The 17,658-nt window shown below is 43.7% G+C and overlaps 1 protein-coding gene across 25 annotated transcripts in view; it reads left to right on the forward strand.

The window, feature by feature from the left end:
- Positions 1-17,658, forward strand: part of SYTL2 (synaptotagmin like 2) — a 573,462-nt gene that overhangs the window by 395,426 nt on the left and 160,378 nt on the right. For 8 of the 25 annotated variants that reach the window (XM_069639787.1, XM_069639792.1, XM_069639788.1 and 5 more), the window contains one exon: positions 7,786-11,346. The exons of 4 other annotated variants lie outside the window; for them this stretch is intronic. In XM_069639787.1, coding sequence (XP_069495888.1) covers positions 7,786-11,346 — 3,561 coding nt within the window. The remainder of the gene's footprint in view (positions 1-7,785; positions 11,347-17,658) is intronic. 13 more of the 25 variants (XM_069639800.1, XM_069639806.1, XM_069639810.1 and 10 more) reach the window with 4 other exon arrangements.

The raw sequence follows: 17,658 nt of genomic DNA on the forward strand, positions 1-17,658 counted from the left end.
TCCAGCTTGATTGTCTCATCATCGAGGGAAATATATAAGTGCCAGCATACCAACTGATGTGATCTTAAAACATTTCATCCGATTTCTCTTTTGTATTTTTAAAAACTTTAAACGCACCCAAAACACATAATTATGGTTTGTTATTTATGTGCAGAAGACCATTTTGAATTATGTGAAAAAGCTAGGTTTGCACTACATCGGTCGCCAACATACTTGCATCTAGACATTAAATAATAGCAAACACCGTTTTGTCCATTGATAAACATTCAAATAGTGTACATCACAGGATCCTGTTTCCACCTCAACCTTTCTATGTGGCAGGCAAGCAGAGGTCCCAATAAGTAGGCCGCCAAGATGTCGACCCCTAGTAGACTTTTGGGCATAGGCACTATATGATGAATATCCTAGTTTAAGGACAATATATGGTGACTAAGATTCTGGCAGACAAGTAAAAGTAAAGAAGTTAAAGTCCTGGAGTTAAATAAAAAGCATAAAGCGACCTTCATCTTCATTCTGTGATTGGAAGCCTGCTATGAGAGCTTTTTATTTCCATGGGGCTGCTAGTGGTGCAGTCTGAATGTACTGAACCTTCTTTGATCCAGCCTCTCACCACTTGAAATACATTTGCTCCAAATGCCTCATCAGGAATAAAGGAATCTGTCTGGTGCCTGCTTTTTCCTCCAGGACGCTGGCCACAAAAAGGCAGGTAATTTTCACTGCAGTAATGTGTAGGCACGAGCACCCACCGAGCTGATCCAAGCCTTTGGCTCTTTCAAAGGTCCCTGCATGTAACATGCTCATGTGCTCTTGAACCTAAGCCCGCTGGTGGGATCCCAGCTCGTTCTGACCCATGATATTGACCCCTCTAAAGAAAATTAATGGAGGCACTCGCCTTTCTTTGGGATCTTTTCGCATTTTTCTGCCACTTGCTCCTTTTTAGCCACCAACATTCTAGTGATGTCGAGGTAATGGAGTTTGAACATGTCCGTTGATCGCATTACTGTTTTGCATTGTGCGTGTTGCCTGCATCCCAAATCAGCCTTTGCAGGATTAACCCTTGACCAGGGTAGATTAAAGGGGAGGCATGTCTTCCTTTCATAGTCTTAGGTTGACCCGAGTAAGTGGCTGGACTTGGATTTTGTGCAAGCCAGGCTAGAACCCATTTAGCCTCTACTTCCCATTGCACTCCTGTCCTGCCGGTGGTTTCCAAACGGATCGAATAGAATGTTAGGCCCACTTTCACCCCCGTTCTCCCATAGGATGTTAGGCCCAAATTCACTCACGATCTCCAATAGAATGTTAGGCTCACTTTCACCCCCGCTCTCCAATAGAATGTTAGGCTCCCTTTCTCTCCAGATCTCCAATAGAATGTTAGCCTCACTTTCACTCCCACTGTCCCATAGAATGTTAGGCTCACTTTCTCTCCAGATCTCCAATAGAATGTTAGCCTCACTTTCACTCCCACTGTCCCATAGAATGTTAGCCTCACTTTCACTCCCACTGTCCCATAGAATGTTAGGCTCACTTTCACCTCTGCTCTCCAATAGAACGCTGGGCTCACTTTCACCCTGCTCTCCAATAGAATGTTAGGCTCACTTTCACCCCCGCTCTCCAATAGAATGTTAGGCTCATTTCAACCCCGGCCTCAAATAGAATGTTAGGCTCACTTTCACCCCCGCTCTCCAGTAGAATGTTAGGCTCACTTTCACACCCGCTCTCCAATAGAATGTTAGGCTCATTTCACCCCGGCTCTCCAATCAAATGTTAGGCTCACTTTCGACCCCGTTCTCCAGTAGAATGTTAGGCCCACTTTCACCCCCGCTCTCCAATAGAATGTTAGGCTCACTTTCACCCCCGCTCTCCAATAGAATGTTAGGCTCACTTTCACCCCCGCTCTCCAATAGAATGTTAGGCTCACTTTCACCCCCGCTCTCCAATAGAATGTTCGGCTTATTTCACCCCCGCTCTCCAATCAAATGTTAGGCTCACTTTCGACCCCGCTCTCCAAAAGAATGTTAGGCCCACTTTCACCCCCGCTCTCAGTAGAATGGTAGGCTCGCTTTCACCCCCGCTCTCCAATAGAATGTTAAGCTCGCTTTCACCCCCGCTCTCAGTAGAATGTTAGGCTCGCTTTCACTGCCGCTCTCCAATAGAATGTTAGGCTCGCTTTCACCGCCGCTCTCCAGTACAATGTTAGGCTCGCTTTCACCGCCGCTCTCCAGTACAATGTTAGGCTCACTTTCACCCCCGCTCTCCAGTAGAATGTTAGGCTCACTTTCACCCCCGCTCTCCAGTAGAATGTTAGGCTCACTTTCACCCCCGCTCTCCAATAGAATGTTAGGCTCACTTTCACCCCCGCTCTCCAATAGAATGTTAGGCTCCCTTTCACCCCCGCTCCTGAACACCATGTTCCTGCACATCTGTTCTATTTCTCACATTGACTCCAATGTGTTGCCCTATTTGTAGGAAGCTCTGTTCCCTTGCTATTCATTGAGTATTTGGGAACATGTAATTGTTGTTTATCCCATTACTAGCGTGGTCTTATAGAATGTTGCTCTGCTTCCCCTGTAGGGCTGGCAATTAATACAGGAAATTAATAATTGACAATAAGATGTCCCTTTCATGTATATAACCCATTTACACCATTGTTTGTTATCACAGTTTGTTAAATTGTTGTTCTGCCTGCTGACGAGGTAACTAGAAACATATGCTAAAGACCTTGCGTTCTTCGGCCCTATCCTCGCTTGACACTATAGTTCAGTGCAGACCCACTATTACTGAGGCAGGAAGAAAGGGGTTAGTCCCCTTAATTCCTTAAATTGTGGAGGCTGAACTTCTGCCACACAGATGCATGCCTCTGCTACAATAATCGTGGAAATTAGCGGCTTTAGGGAAATACTTGGTGACCGTGGAGTGCCTACTTCTAGATGGCCCTTGCTCAGGAATGGCAAGGGTAAGTCGTGCCCTTCATTCAAAAAGAGCTTGACCTACAGTAACCTGGGCTGCTCTGTAGAATATGATCCCATTTCATTGTTAAGTATCTGGCAAAAGTAACTTGGAAATCAAGGTTTTATTAAACACAATGGGTTCCATTTGTTTTATTTTAGCAATCACCAGCAGCAATGCTCTAAAAAATTAATATGACCACACAAGAAACAACTAAAAACCTAAACCCCAACTGGTATAATTGAATTATGCATGACATGTTGGTGAAGTGGTGCAAGTGGATTTAGGTCATGTGACCTATGCTCCACCTACCCGTCAACCACTGCCAATCTTATTCTTTTGACACTCTTTTCCCCCCTACTTAAGCAGCCATCCGTCCTCTTTACTTTTGCAATTGGTGAGCTGGTGTACGCTTATCTAGATCCCATAACTTAAGCCCCACCCATCTGTCAATCACTGCTAATCCTTTATTACCTTCTTGTTTTACTGCTCTTTTTTCCATGCTTAAGCCCTCCAGCCGCTCTTCTTTTACAGTTTGTGAGCTGCTATGAGTGGATCTAGGACACGGGACATAAACTTCACCCGCCTGCTTAGATCTGCACCTTCCTTCCCCTTCATAACTGGAAGATTACAGCCAAAGAAAAGGGCAATCCCTGTAGTGTACCATTTGGGTCTGGAAAGGGGCAAAGGCCAGTTACGCTGCCATCTTAAACCAGCTAGTCATCACCATATGTCTACTCTCACCACAACCCACACCCGTCCTCTCCAGAAATCGCAAAAACGCCCAAGGCAGCCCTGGACAGATGCCCTGGTGAATCTCGTCAATATCCTACTTACACCCCTGCAACATTAGACTAGTCTTCATATCCTCCTGGTTATGATGGATTACACCTACTCAGCAGTCGCTCACGCCGCCGATTTGCCGACTTCATAACCAGCAACCATCTTGATGCCCTTTTCATTAACAAAACATGGTTAACCCCATCATCCCCGTACATCTTCAATGTCCTCCTACCCCATGGCAACAGTTTACAACATAGTGACCGCATGGGAAAAACTGGAGGTGGGGGTGTCAGTCATCCGTATGATAAACTGGCCCTACATGGTAATCCAGACCCCCCGCACACAGCTCCTTTTGAATCCCTTGCATCCCGATTCTGCATATCACACAAAAACTCAATTACATTTCACCTTATTTACAGGGAGTGGTAACTACATCGGCAGAAAATGCTGAGTTCTTCTCCTAGGGCCAGGTGTTGGTTGAGACGCCGGCACCTTCTATTACTCATTCTTGGTCTCAATTTCCCATATTTTCATATGTTGAAATTGTGGTAGAAACTGCCAAACTGAAATCATCCTATTCGTTGGACCCAATTCCACTTCAAGTGCTTAAGGAGAACATGCCAGAGTTGGCTGCCTGGGTTGCCCAAGCAGTGAGCACGTCTTGCACTGAAGGTTCTCTCTCGGCTGTTTTAAAACAGGCATTGGTAGTGCCTCTACTGAAGAAGCCATCGTCGGACGCCACGATCCCAGCCAATTTCCACCCGATCGCTCTTCTTTTCTATCTTATGAAACTTATGGAGTTTATTATTTCTCCGCTATTAAGTTCTTTCTTTGAAAACCATTCTTTTGTTGATTTAATTTTTTTGTGTGTGGGTTCAGGCCTAACCGGGGCACCGAGAGTGTCCTGGTATCTGCTGTGGATGACCTGACACGAATGGCAGACCAAGTTGGATTGGAGCAGCTTGATTCTGTTAGATCTGTCAGCCGCCTTTGACACTGTTGACCATCATATCCTACTTGCTCACCTATCCAGCGCAGATATGTCATGCCTGGTTTTCATCTTTTCTGGCTGATATAACACAGATTCTCTCTCTTGCTCCTTTCTTCTCTTCTGAAGCCCTCACTTGTGGTGTTCCTCAGGGGTCCGCCTTGTCTCTGATTCAGTTTAATATCTATGTTCAGCCTCTGGTCAATCTCATCCACTCCCATGGCTTCTGCTGCTACTCCTATGCTGATGAAACTCAGATTATTTTAATTCTTAATCTGAAGGATCCTAGTTATCAGTCTCATTTTAGTGGTTGTCTGGAGGCTGTTGGGTGGTGAATGGGTGACAAATGCCTGAAGTTGAACATGGGCAAGACGGAAATCCTGGTGGTTGGTTCCTCTTCTTCTGCTTCTCTCGGGTCTTCTGATTTTGGCCCGCTGCTCTGGGTCCTCTTCTTGTCCCTGTCTCTGTGGTTAGAAACCTTAGCATAAAGATCGCTTCTTCTCTCTCATTGGAGGCTCAGATCAATACTGCCAATCTGGTTATTTTCATCTTCGAATTTTGAGGAAAGTTCAGCCTTTCTTCTGAGATTCATTAGATGCTCCAGTGGGTGCAGCGTTGGTATTGAGTAGAATTGACTACTGCAACTCACTATACCTTGCTCAGCCCAAATACCTGATGCGTTGTTTACAGCTTTTTCAAAATCTGGCAGCCAGAGTTGCTACCAGCATTCCCTTTGGGTTCCATATTGCTGTGGTACTTTGTCAACTACATTGGCTTACTATTGAGAAATGGGTTGCATTTAAATCGCTCTGTATTGTGCATCAAGCTTTTTATAGACTGAGCATTAACAATCTAAATTTCTGCATCAAGGTCCTGGTTGGTGTCTAAGATCTCAAGAAAAGTGTTTGATTCAGGTTCCTTGTTTTAGATTAATGAGAACTGGAGGCCAAGCCTTTTCTATTGTAGCTGCGGAACTATGGAACTCCATTCCGTATCTTTTGAGATTTAAAGTTAATCTTTTTTCCAGTTTTTTTTCTGTCTTGTTGTTTGGTCCTGCTAGGTTTTCCAGCACCAAGATACCTTTGGTAATAGTGCGCGTTATAAGTAAGCCTAACATAACACATCGATGACCTTTCCATTTTTGGAGACTGAAATGTCCCTGGCATCTAACCAGAAAAGTACCTACATGACCCCCTATTCCCTCTGGCCGACTCCATTGGCCTTAAACAGATTGTACTCTTCCCCCATGCATGTCAATGGCCACACACTCAACTTAGTCTTCAATCCTCGCCACTCCTCTCGTACTCGTACACCATCAACTGGACTGACCACGCTACAATATCCATTTTTATATCCCACACAAAGTTGCACCACAAAAGCCAGGCTAAACACCCTATAATTGAGTGTTGCTCCTTTCTTAATTTCCTGCTATGCACAATAGAGACAATGTTGACAACATTCCCCACCACAGGGAAGGCCTCTGCCTTTTTGGATACATCCAACCACTTCACTAAATAACTAGAGTATACCCCTATGGTCTAGTCGCACCATAGTCAAACCATCCCCATCAAGCTTGCTGCCAACAAATGCTTGATGAGATCCCTCGAAAATCAGTAGAGCAAGGACAGCAGCCCAGAAGACTGCACATCCCTTAATTGCTTGCGTAGCCCACCGCAGGCACATGATCCCCAAGGCTAAGTCGGTTTACTACACCTCCACCATTAAAGCAGCCTCTAACAGGAACAAAGCCTTATGTGAAGTAGCAAGCACTGCTCCAAGCCCGCACCTGTCCCGGGAGTGCCTGCTTCACAAGAGAAATGCATCAGAATCAACACCTTCTTCATTAACAAAATTGATAAGATTCGCAGCCTCATCAATGCCTTAAAACCAGACAGAGCCCCGCTATCCATCCTCCATGGGCACTACAAATGGCTAGCTTTAACCTTTTTGAAAGTCACTAAGGAACACTGTACAACCCCAGACTCATTTAGAAAACTGATTGGACCCTGTCTCTCATCCCTGAAGTTGTAACTAACATCTTCTTTCCTTTAAAGACTACTTCTTTGTCAGATCACCCTAAGAAAAGATCGTTGGTGGTGACTTTCCAATCCCACTTTGACTTTGCAAATGTGCTATTTTGGCCTCTAATAAGCACCCACACACTCTGGGCACACTCCTCGCATTTCCTTTTGGCCAAATTGGTGGATTAGGTTGAAAGTAATTTTTTTCTGGTTCGCAGAGTCTTTCATAACCATGCCCTATCCTTTTCCATTCGCAAGTTAAACAAATATGAGCCATGCCGATGGCTACAAATGCACTGCCAACTTTGGCAGAATGTTCCACACTTCAAAAAGCCCTAACATGTGTAGACGTTTTGCTAAAGGTAAATATTGTGGGCAACTCCTACCTGTATCCGCCTGGACAGTGTCGAGCAACCTAGCATACAGAAAGGCAGTCAAGAAACGACTGTTTCAACAATAGATGCCGGAGCTCTTTCATTACAATGTATGTGCATGCCTGCCTCAACCTTCATAAATCAAAATATACCAACGCTGCTAAATACTAACCCCTCTTTACTATGCAATACAATTATGCATGAGCTATTGCTATGAGTAATCGGATGAAGATCTACTGGCAGTAAACTAAGCATAATATTAATGAGCTAAACGCAATATTAGCGTGAAGGGTTCCTGTCCCTCCCACTCTACTGGAGAACAATTATCAAGCACATGCAATAAAACATGTAAAGTCAAATATATGTTAAATTGGATGTGGGTGTCATGCAACTTGCACACTTCTATGTGCATCTGAAGGAACAACTGGTAGCCCGGTCAATTGGACACAGGGTTTTTGATTGAGGGGGTACATGGTTATTTTGGATGTTTTTTTCATTAGCAAGCTTACCGAATAGGCCACTTCCAGTCACACTACTTGCATGTACCGAATCAGCTTTGCAAGAATGGAATTACACAGCTAACGTTCTTGGTGTACTCTCAATGTGCATAGTCAAATTGGAAGACATATGTGTACTTAAATACAGTTCATGTCACTTTTCTTCCTCATTATAGAAAGGAAATCATCTTTTTATGTTGCAGATCAGCAGCCACTTGATGCTGAGATTAAATCCCCTCAGGTGTCAAAACTCAACTCGACAGACCATCCGCAAGGTAAGCCAACTCGAGCAGGGGACCTGAGCCCTAAATCCTCCTCAAAGTCTGATAAATATATCATTGAGTTCAAGAAGGCGGCTGATGAGTCCATTTCAAAGGTATTAGATTGGTTTAACAGAGACTCTTTGCCTAGTGAAGCCAGGACCACCCCTATGAATGCCACAGAAAAGGTGTTTGTAGAGGAAAGTGACCCATCGTCAAAGACTGAAGCAAGAGCCATTGTGCTGGAAAGCCCAAGACCACATGCCGATAAATTGAGGCTCAAGGATTCCCATCTGGAAAGTCAACCATCTAGCGCCACTGACCGTGCAAAGCCGTTTACACTCAATGAAGGGGCACAGTGGAAGAGGGAGCAGCTTTCATTTGAAAATAACGTGAACGTGGGTAGAAAATCTGGTGGTAATGGTTTTCATGATGGGCCGGACTTTGAAAACCAATCTTTCAAGCCAACATCTTTCCCACCAAGAATAGAGTCCCATTCTCCAGGCACCGGTGGGGAACAGCTCTTGTTTGGAAAGAGCAAAAGTGGTGGTGGAAAAATACATTTTGAGACTGAATATATGCAGGATGGAATACAGGAAACAAATTCGTTGACCACAGAAACTGTTCCAGAGCCTCGCAAGAAAAGCCAAGACCATGGAAATAGAACAAGTGTCAGCTTTTCTGAAAACTTCTTTGACGAGCCAAAGCAAGATGACAATAAAACCCAACGACTTAACAATGTGAAAAAAGACACTTTTAGTTCACCAATAAAATTGAATGTGGATCAGGAGGTTGACTCTAATGTTCTTGATAAAGGAGAGCACCAACAAGACAATTTGTTATACTGGAGGAGACCAGCTATTTTGCAACAGAAAGCACCCATACAGGCCAGGGATAAAATTCAAACACCTGCAACAAAGATTAACAATGACATTGAAAAAGCAACAGAGTGGGACATCACAGCTAATCAGTCAAAACCCACGTTTGAAGGTGATGGCATAACGAACCGCATTGGCTCGGGATTAGTAAAAGTTCCACATGAAACCAAAGATAAAAAAGAAGACTCTTTAGATAAAGAGCTGCAGAATGAAGCAGAAATATCAATTGTCAAGGTTGGGAAATCTGCATGGGCGAGCAAAGCAAGCGAGTCAAAAACAATGCCTTACAAACCAACAGACATCACTAGTGCTGAACCCACAGTTTTATCAGAAAGAATGTCTGGTAAAGATGTGCACTCACCCAGGGATGATGATTGGCAGCGAAAAGGAGTTGCTACATCAGAATCCTCGAACTATGAACGAGTTAATGCAAACAATTCTCTTCCAGGGAAAGAGCGATCACCAGATTTCCAACAGAAGCACAAATTTCAAATTCTCTCTTTAAAAGATAGGCAGCGTGAGAGTGCCACTGACAAGCCATCCAATCCTGAACAATTTCAGAGCTTGAGAAATTTCTGGAGCACAGACATCAAATCACCAGTTAAAGCAGAAGTGAAACCATCTGTCAGAAGTGTAGCTCCTGTGCAGGACAGGCAGAGTCCAGGGTTTTTACAAGTGGAAAAATCTTTAGGCAGAAATTCCCAGAATGCTTTGCCTGCTCAGGACAGCAGTGTGTCAGATTTCAATGAAAAAGACTTCCAAATAAAAGAATGGCAAAGAAAAGAGTGGGTGCCCAGTCCAATCGACATTTCAATGCCTGAGTCTGTTCAGACTGTTGCAAAGGTTGACGCACCATCAAAATTGAAAGATGATTGCAAAAGCAGTGTAGAAAAACTTAATAAAGAAGCTTCCAAAATGGAAAGAAAAGTAGAGATTGGCACAGTTAACAGTGACCTTGAGATAGCTGGAATGAAATCCCCAGAAACAATGCCACCTCTTAATCAGAAGACCTTAGCAAAGAATTCTCCTTCAAGTCAGAGTGAGCTAGGTCAGGGATTGTTTTATGACAGGGTCAGGAGGCGCAGTCACGAGCTTCAGGATCACCAGAGATTGCAAGCACAAAGCCTAGGGGTTATAGAGACTGTTGAAAAAACAATTCCTCCAAGCAAAAATGATTCAGCTGAATTGAAGGCCAGCTTAGAGAAGCTTCACAACGAGGCCTTGAATGCTCCGTCTCCAACACGTCAAAGAACTGAAATGGGGCAGGCAGTCACAAAGAGTAGTCCCATTCCAACACAGCAGACCCTCTATAAAGAACACGAGGTGAAAGCTCCCCGCCAAGAAATACAAGAGATTATTGAAAAAGCTGCTGCCCCACCTAAGACAGATGTTCATGAATTCAATGCTGGTTTACAGAAGCTGCTTGAAGAAGCTTCTGTGGCATCACCAGAAGCAACCAGCGATCAGGGCAAAGGTCAGCAAAGTGCATCAAGTTCTCAAAGTGTCTTTGAAAATATAAAGTACGAAAATGATTCCCTAGGTTACCAAAATAAAGTGCAGTACAACCAGGAAGAAGTTCAAGAGACTTTTATCAAAATGGCAGCTCCTGAAAAGGTGGAGTTTAGTGCATTTGACAGTGGGCTAGAAAAACTATACAAAGAAGCGTCTGAGGCAGCCCCTACATCACCCACCACCACTGAAAACCGGGAAGACATCCACATGAGTATGTCTGAACATGATCGACTGTCGTTTAGAAAGGGAGGGGAACTTCTGAGGAAGTCTGATGCTATCTCTTCAATTATTACAAGGCCAGCCAGTGAAGGTAGTAATACGATAGAGAGGGTTTCACATTCCGAGAAGACAATAGTTACTCTTCCTAAGACTGCACCTGAACCTATTTCTCTTGCCTTCCAAGAAAGGCCACTTGCTACAGAAGTAAGTGAGACTGTAGACAAAACAGATGCTCCTTCAAAAGAAGACGTTGGTGCTTTTAATGTTGGCTTGGAGAAATTGTACCAGGAATCTTTGGAATTTTCAAATAATAATAATGCTGGGCAGATTGAGCCAGAGGACATTCGTTTGGCTAATGGGCCAATTTCAAGTGTCAGTTCAGAGGTCAAATTGCTGGTAAAGAAAGAGCCTTTAAATGAATCCACTCAGGTTAAAAATAAGGAGGGCACTACAGATACATATTTGATAAATGAGTCCCGTCTTCCCGAGACACCCAGTAGAAATGTAGTCTTCCTTCAGAAAACCGTTCACACAAGTTTTCCATCAGAGAGCAGTCTATTGAAGTCTGGGGAAGAAAATGTCAGTATGGCTAAAACCTATCAAGTGAATGATATTGATCATCCAGGCAAAGAAGAAGCTGAAATTGAAGACTTAATAGATGATCATGGGTATTTGCCAGATGCCGAGTCGGGCAGATTTGTGAGGACGAGCACCCCAGTCGAGAGAGGGACCTCTGTGAAAAGCAGTTCTATAAAGCTGCGTCTATCTCCTCCCGAGCAGAGATACGGAGATGTGTCCAAAAGTATTGACTCTGTTCGTTCTGAACGAAATGTGGGCTCAAACACAGAAAACGTGAAAAAATCATCCTGTGAGAACTTTTACTTTATACTTTTGCATACTATATAGATTGATAGAAAACAAGTTTTGAAGAGTAAATTGGAGGGTAGATGTCTCTTCAATCATTGGCATACTATCTGCTAGTAAAGCCATACAGGGTTATTGGACCATTCTTGGTCTTAAGACGGTACGATGTTACATCGGCAGGCTTTTTTTTGTAGAGTTTTTTGCCGAAAAATATGGGGGTGGTGTGGGGAATAGAGACTAGATAATAGGGAAGTGGGGTTTGGGAGGAAACTCCTCCCAAATAAATAAATACAAATTCATTCTTTTTTTTCGGCAACAAACTCCATGTAAAAACCTGGAGATCTAAGAACATAGAACCCTTCAGACAATTCCCAGGTGTCAAATTGGAGAGTAAATTTACAGGTCATATTTTGAGTTTTATGTATTTTTCGGAACCGATTAATTCGTTTTTTTCATTTAGAGTCAAATTATTGTTCTTTTGAACCTATTAGGAAGCATGGAAATTTGATACAGTTGAATAGCGTTGGGATGAGAATTATAACCTTCAATCTTCTAATGGTGTAGTCTCTCACCCAAGAGGCTGCTATTTCAATTGTGACATGAAAACAGGGGAGCTGATGGAAATGACTGAAAAGAAATGTTTTTGCATTTGTTTAGTGTGTTAAAATGTATAGTTAAATTTAACTTTACTTGGAAGTAGCATCAGACACGGATCGCCTACCCCTCTGTGGTGTGCCAACCACATAAGACCTTTGATATTTAGCAAATCTATCTGTTCTTGGAATTAAGCCTTGGCCTCATGTTTGTATTGCAATGCTAGCTGACAGCTACATTTCTCAGCACCCCAGAGCAAACACTGGAAGTGGTGTTGCATTTAATTGGCGTCTTCCCACAGAATGAACAAAACATGAAATGCTGATGTTTGGGAGGCTAGATGCTATCACGTGTTGAGTAGGTTTCAGATGGAGTTAGTGTAGATTTGTCCGAGCCCATTAGCAGTATCTTAATTTATTTTATTGTTTCATAACGTGAAAATTTCCAATAGAGCGGCTTCAAAGTACAAGGGGTAACACATGAAAAGGGGGGCAGGATGAATTGTGGGCGGTACAAAAGAAGGAAAGATGAGAGCCTGTTTAACAGCAGATGAAAGTATCAGAAGTGCAGCAAAGAAAATGTTTACGCCCATGGCTTTCTGAGAAGTAGCCCCCGATGTCTCAGCCACCGAGTAAACATAACTTCTTGCTTGGGATGTTTCTGAAAGCATCTGCAGTGGTAACAGCAGGCTACAAATCTAGGAGAGCTTTTTGTAACGAGCGGCCGTCCGGGAATACTTCAATCTGTTATAGTTGTGTTTTACTCTTCGGGCCCCTTGCATATCACTCAATTTTGTTGGCTGCTATAGATACTAAGGTTCATCCATCGTGCTGTTGTCTTTTGCATTTTGGAGATGTGGGGAAGTTCTCTATTGGTGACCTGAGGTGCCTACCTGGGTAGAAGTGTGAGGGGCAGCCTCGTAGATGCTCAGCAATCTTACTTTGAAAGTCTTGGTGAGTGACCCATATCACTTTGACCAAGATTCTTCAATTGGCTGCTGGTAGAGGGTCTAGACATCCGGGGTAATGGGGTTTCAAATATTGAATCATGAAGTAATTCTGGCTAATAGTTTTGAATGAGTTGTAGTTTAAATAGTCTTTTCAAGATACCTCGCCTATTTAGGGTGTGAAGGTCATATCCAAATTGAAAACAATGGCAATGTTTTTTAGAGATTGGAGGGGGAAAGGAGAAGTGGGTTCAGGCATTTGAGATGGAGATTCATAGGGAGAGGAGCACACAGACGGGTATTTCCATTACACTGGAATTCAGCTGGAGCTTTTCGGTCATACTACTGTGCAGCCCAAAGGCAGTTGTTAATGGTTTTGTGGGATGTGTGAGCCCTATTCTAGTTAAGGACAATGTATGTGTAATCTGCACAGTTGAAATTTCTATGACAATTTATTAGTGAGTCTAATCGTTTAATATAAGTGGCAAACAACCGGAGTGAAAAGGTGGATTCTTGGAGGGCCGCTTTATCAAAGGTGGTAGGTTCATATCTAAACTCCACTACAGTGGCTACCAGTGTATGATTTGATTGGGTGGGTGTGTGTGTGTGTGTGTGTGTAAAAGGTTTCCCACAAATCTGCGTGAGCGACCGAGCAAGGCAAGTCTCAATCAACCAAGTGCGGTCGGAAGGGTTCTCCCAGATAACATCTTGGGTTTAAATCCGAAAAATTGAGTAAAAAGCCAGACAGCTGGCGCTCAGTTTTGTAGGGTAACTCATGGAACAATCCAATAGATGTAAGTCCAATAGTGCATGGGAGCATTTCCCCACTCATTTTCATGATGCCTTCTCCCATATTTGCTTTGTCATAATGTCATTATTGCTGTGCGCATAATGCCAGTAGTCCCTTGTAAGAACATACTCCTGTGGCTTGCCATTAGAAATGCCATGCAAAAATAAAAAAAAGTGCAAATTGCCTTCTGCAATGTAAGACCATCTATTCACGTAATAACCCTTAAAATGCTTAATTTACCATTGATGGCAAGTACAAAGTGCCATGGCACAGTAGGAAATCATAGCTTGACTGACTGCACCAATGTATGCCAGTCTAGCCATGTAATAGCACTCAACAAGCTTATTTTATCATAGATGTCCAGTAAGAAATACCATGCCATAATAAGACGACCTGCAGCCAGCAAGAATGTTTTCTTACCTTGGTATTGTCCTGCACCAATGCCCTCTCCAAACTCGAGCCCCCCCACACACATCCATATACTGTGATGAATTGAGTGAGTCCCCCTGTGAGGCTAGGAGGTGAGCCTGCTCCACAACACCCTCCCCAGGGGTCGAGGTGAGTGGAACGATACCAGGTGGGACAAGGACTCCCATTCTGGTTAGCAACTCCCTAAAGCGGTTCGCACTGTGGCCCACATGGGATACTCTCAAATTCCATAAACCTTTAAATATCAAGACTGGGACAAAGAAACTCCTCAGATGCCATTATATTACAGGAAAAGAACATGGCCCTTCAAAATAGCCAATTCACTGGGATGAGTACATTGTATAGCATGCACTTGATGAGCCACAGTGAAAGAGGAGAGAGAGGGGAACACTTAAGCAGACCTGGGGAGGCCCCGAGATGCATAACAGCTGCAGAAGCCAGGAAGCCTGCAAGTTTTAAACTTGCCCGATAAGACAGAGTGGGAAGCCAAAGCTATGGCAAGCCCGAAGCACGAGAAGCAGACAGGGCAGTAGCCTGGAGGAAGGTGGTGGCGAGATCACAAAGAAGGATCCGTGGTGGACTGCTGGTCCACAAGTCATCGCTGATACCACTACAAGTATGAACCACAGGGTGTCTGATCACTCATCGAAGCACAGGAACGCTGCAAGGAGACAAGAGACCACAAGGAGGGAAATGCCAATAAAGAGAAGACACCAGCAGTCTGGGACAAGAGAGAAGATCCCCAAGGAACAAGGCTCCCGAAGACGTTCTTCTTCAAAAGATAACAGGGAGAATGGGAGACATGGGAGGCCTCGAGGGAATCATTATACCGCACAAGCAAATTGTCATGGTAGCAGTACTGAGACAAAGTTAACCTTGAAACAAGTGACCTTAAAAGTTGTGATAAAAGAGAAGGGATTATTGAAAATCTGAATACTGAAAGAAAGAGCGTGGCAAGAGACAAAGTTAAACTTGAAACCCATGTGATATAAAAGACTGAACTACTGAAAGCTGAATAAAGAGAGAACAGTAGTGGATAACAATACCTTGGGGAAAGTAATTCACCACATACAAGGTCAAGTAGATCAAAGCAAGCTGACAGCCACAATCGGGAGTATAAAACGTATAAAAGCTCCTCAAAAGGGATTCCTATAGAAGAAGGAAAACTCAATAACCCACTTGAAGACTTAGCGACTGATCCAAGAAATCACGAGAAACTATTTAAGGATTATATATCAATCAAGAACCCTAGCGACTGGTACTAGAAGTACTCTAAGGAGAAGGCAGCCATTCTCTGAGCTCGTTTTCATAGTGGCAGGGTCAGTTAGGGTAGTTTGGACAGGGGACTTATTTCTTTGGACATTCATAAAGAACTGACAAGCACCTTGGTTAGTAAGATGGGCATGAACCACCCATGGTAATATGGAGAGTTGGGCCTTATCATTTTACTTTAATAAAATATTGTGAATCATCGAAATCTAAGTAAGGAATAGGCCTATAAAAGAAGTACGCCCGTCCCAATAACAAAATCTCCCCTATCAGCTAGAGAAGAAATAGTGTGAATGAAAATTCCCTTACTCACGACCCGCTGTGTTTAAGGGAAAGAAGCATCTGGGTTAGAGCCTGATGATCCCGAAATGTACTACTTGTCGGCCCCAACCTTTTAAGACTCATGAAAAAATGCAAGTATACTGTGTTTGGGCTAAAGCACCCGTAGACTCAGGGAGCAGACAAACGGCAGTCAGATGTAGGGACATATCCAAAGGTATCTTTGTCCCTGAAGGTTAGAAATCAACCAATGACTTTGAAAACTTTTAAGGAACTGATAATACCAACCGGAGCGCAAATCCCAAGTTCTACATACTCTCCTTTACAATTTTGGGAACGCTGCATGGAACTCTCGGACCACTCCATATGGAACTGGGGAGACGTCTGGTCTCCAAACCCAGAGGAAACGGATTACACACTCAAAACATCAGGAACAAAGAGTCACCATCCAAGAGAAGAAGGGGAAGCCACATAGATGAGGGGAAAGGTATGTGACGAATCGAGAGAATGTGTTCCTTCTCCCCAAGGAGGAGCCCCCCTGTGAGGCTAGGATGGTTAGCCCGCTCTTGGGACCTGTGAATTATTTGATCACTCAACCTGTTCAAACACAAAAGAAGAGAAACTATCATGTAAATCTACTCTGGGTGGAAGGAACCACTGGTTGCCAGATCAGTGACCACCAATACTGAACTTCTTACTGAACAGTTCAACAAGGTCGAACCAATTGGAATCAAGGATGTACAGTGGGATTCCGAACTGTCTGAAAAGAAAATTTGGTATCCTGTTAGAAAAACTCAGACCTCTCACACATGTGTTCTCCAACTTGCCAAGAAGAACATCCCTGTTAACACACGCAGAACAACACCCGGAAAAATGATCCGGCTTCAGTCCTACCACATTCCAGAAGCCAAGCAGGAAGACGAGAAGCAGGAGATGGAAGACATGTTAAAAATTGGAATTAGGGATTGATGAAAGACTTGGCTCAGCTCACTATGTGAGTACCAGCGTTCAGACAAAGCGTACTGGCAAACCCCTTTAAGGGAACAAGACGAGGAGAAAAACACCTTCGCCAGTCCCAAGGATTATACCATTTTACAGTTATCCTGTTTGGTTTACGTGGGTCTCCAGCCAAGATGCAGGCTTTGATGGATCAGATCCTAAAACCACATTTGGACTATGCATCAGCCTATCTGGATGATATCGTAGTTTTCAGTGCAACCTCGGAAGATCTACATCATCTCTAACGGGTAGTACAGGCACTCAAAGAAGCCAGACTACACATCAATCCAAATAAAACAGTACTAGGGGCTTGTCAAAGTACATAGGTTATATAGTTGGGAGAGGAGAAAAACGACCTCAAGTGGATAAAATGAAGGCCATCAAGGAACTCCTGCTACCTTATACCAAATGGGGAATAAGGGCCTTCCTCGGTTTCGTCAGTTATTATGGACGCTTTATTCCACACATCTCGTCCGTTGCTTCTCCGCTAACCGACGCCCTTAAATCGAGTCATAGTGGACAGCTAAATGAAGACGAGTCAGCTGTCAAGGCCTTCAAAATGCTGGTAATGATTATTTTGACGCAACCAATGTTGCAGTGTCGAGACTTTGAGAAACGCTACTTTTTGCAAATGGATGCATCTGGAAGTGGTTTCGGTGCCATTTATTAATTTGTTTGCCCTAATAACCGGTCCGTCGCTTTTCCTACCTTTGGGAAGTCTTGGTGTGGTCTTCAGTCTTTACTGGAGGTAGACTGGGGCTGTCTTGTTGCTGCCACATTCTGCGTTCCGTCCTCTGCAGCTCTGTAGCGTTAGACTCTCTCTCATGTATTTGGCTGCATGCATTCTCATTCTGTTTGCTTTCTCTGGTCGGGGCTTCCTACTCTCCACCTCCCACCAGTTCCCTGTTGCTTGGACTTCTTGAAGAGTGACATCTCTCCTTTAAAGCTTCTCAGCTTCCAGTCTTTGGGTCCCTCACCATATAACCAGCATCTCCTTCCTTGCTCCTCTA

The sequence above is a fragment of the Ambystoma mexicanum genome, chromosome 7q (assembly GCF_040938575.1).
Source record: "Ambystoma mexicanum isolate Mex_15411 chromosome 7q, UKY_AmexF1_1, whole genome shotgun sequence".
NCBI lineage: Eukaryota > Metazoa > Chordata > Amphibia > Caudata > Ambystomatidae > Ambystoma > Ambystoma mexicanum.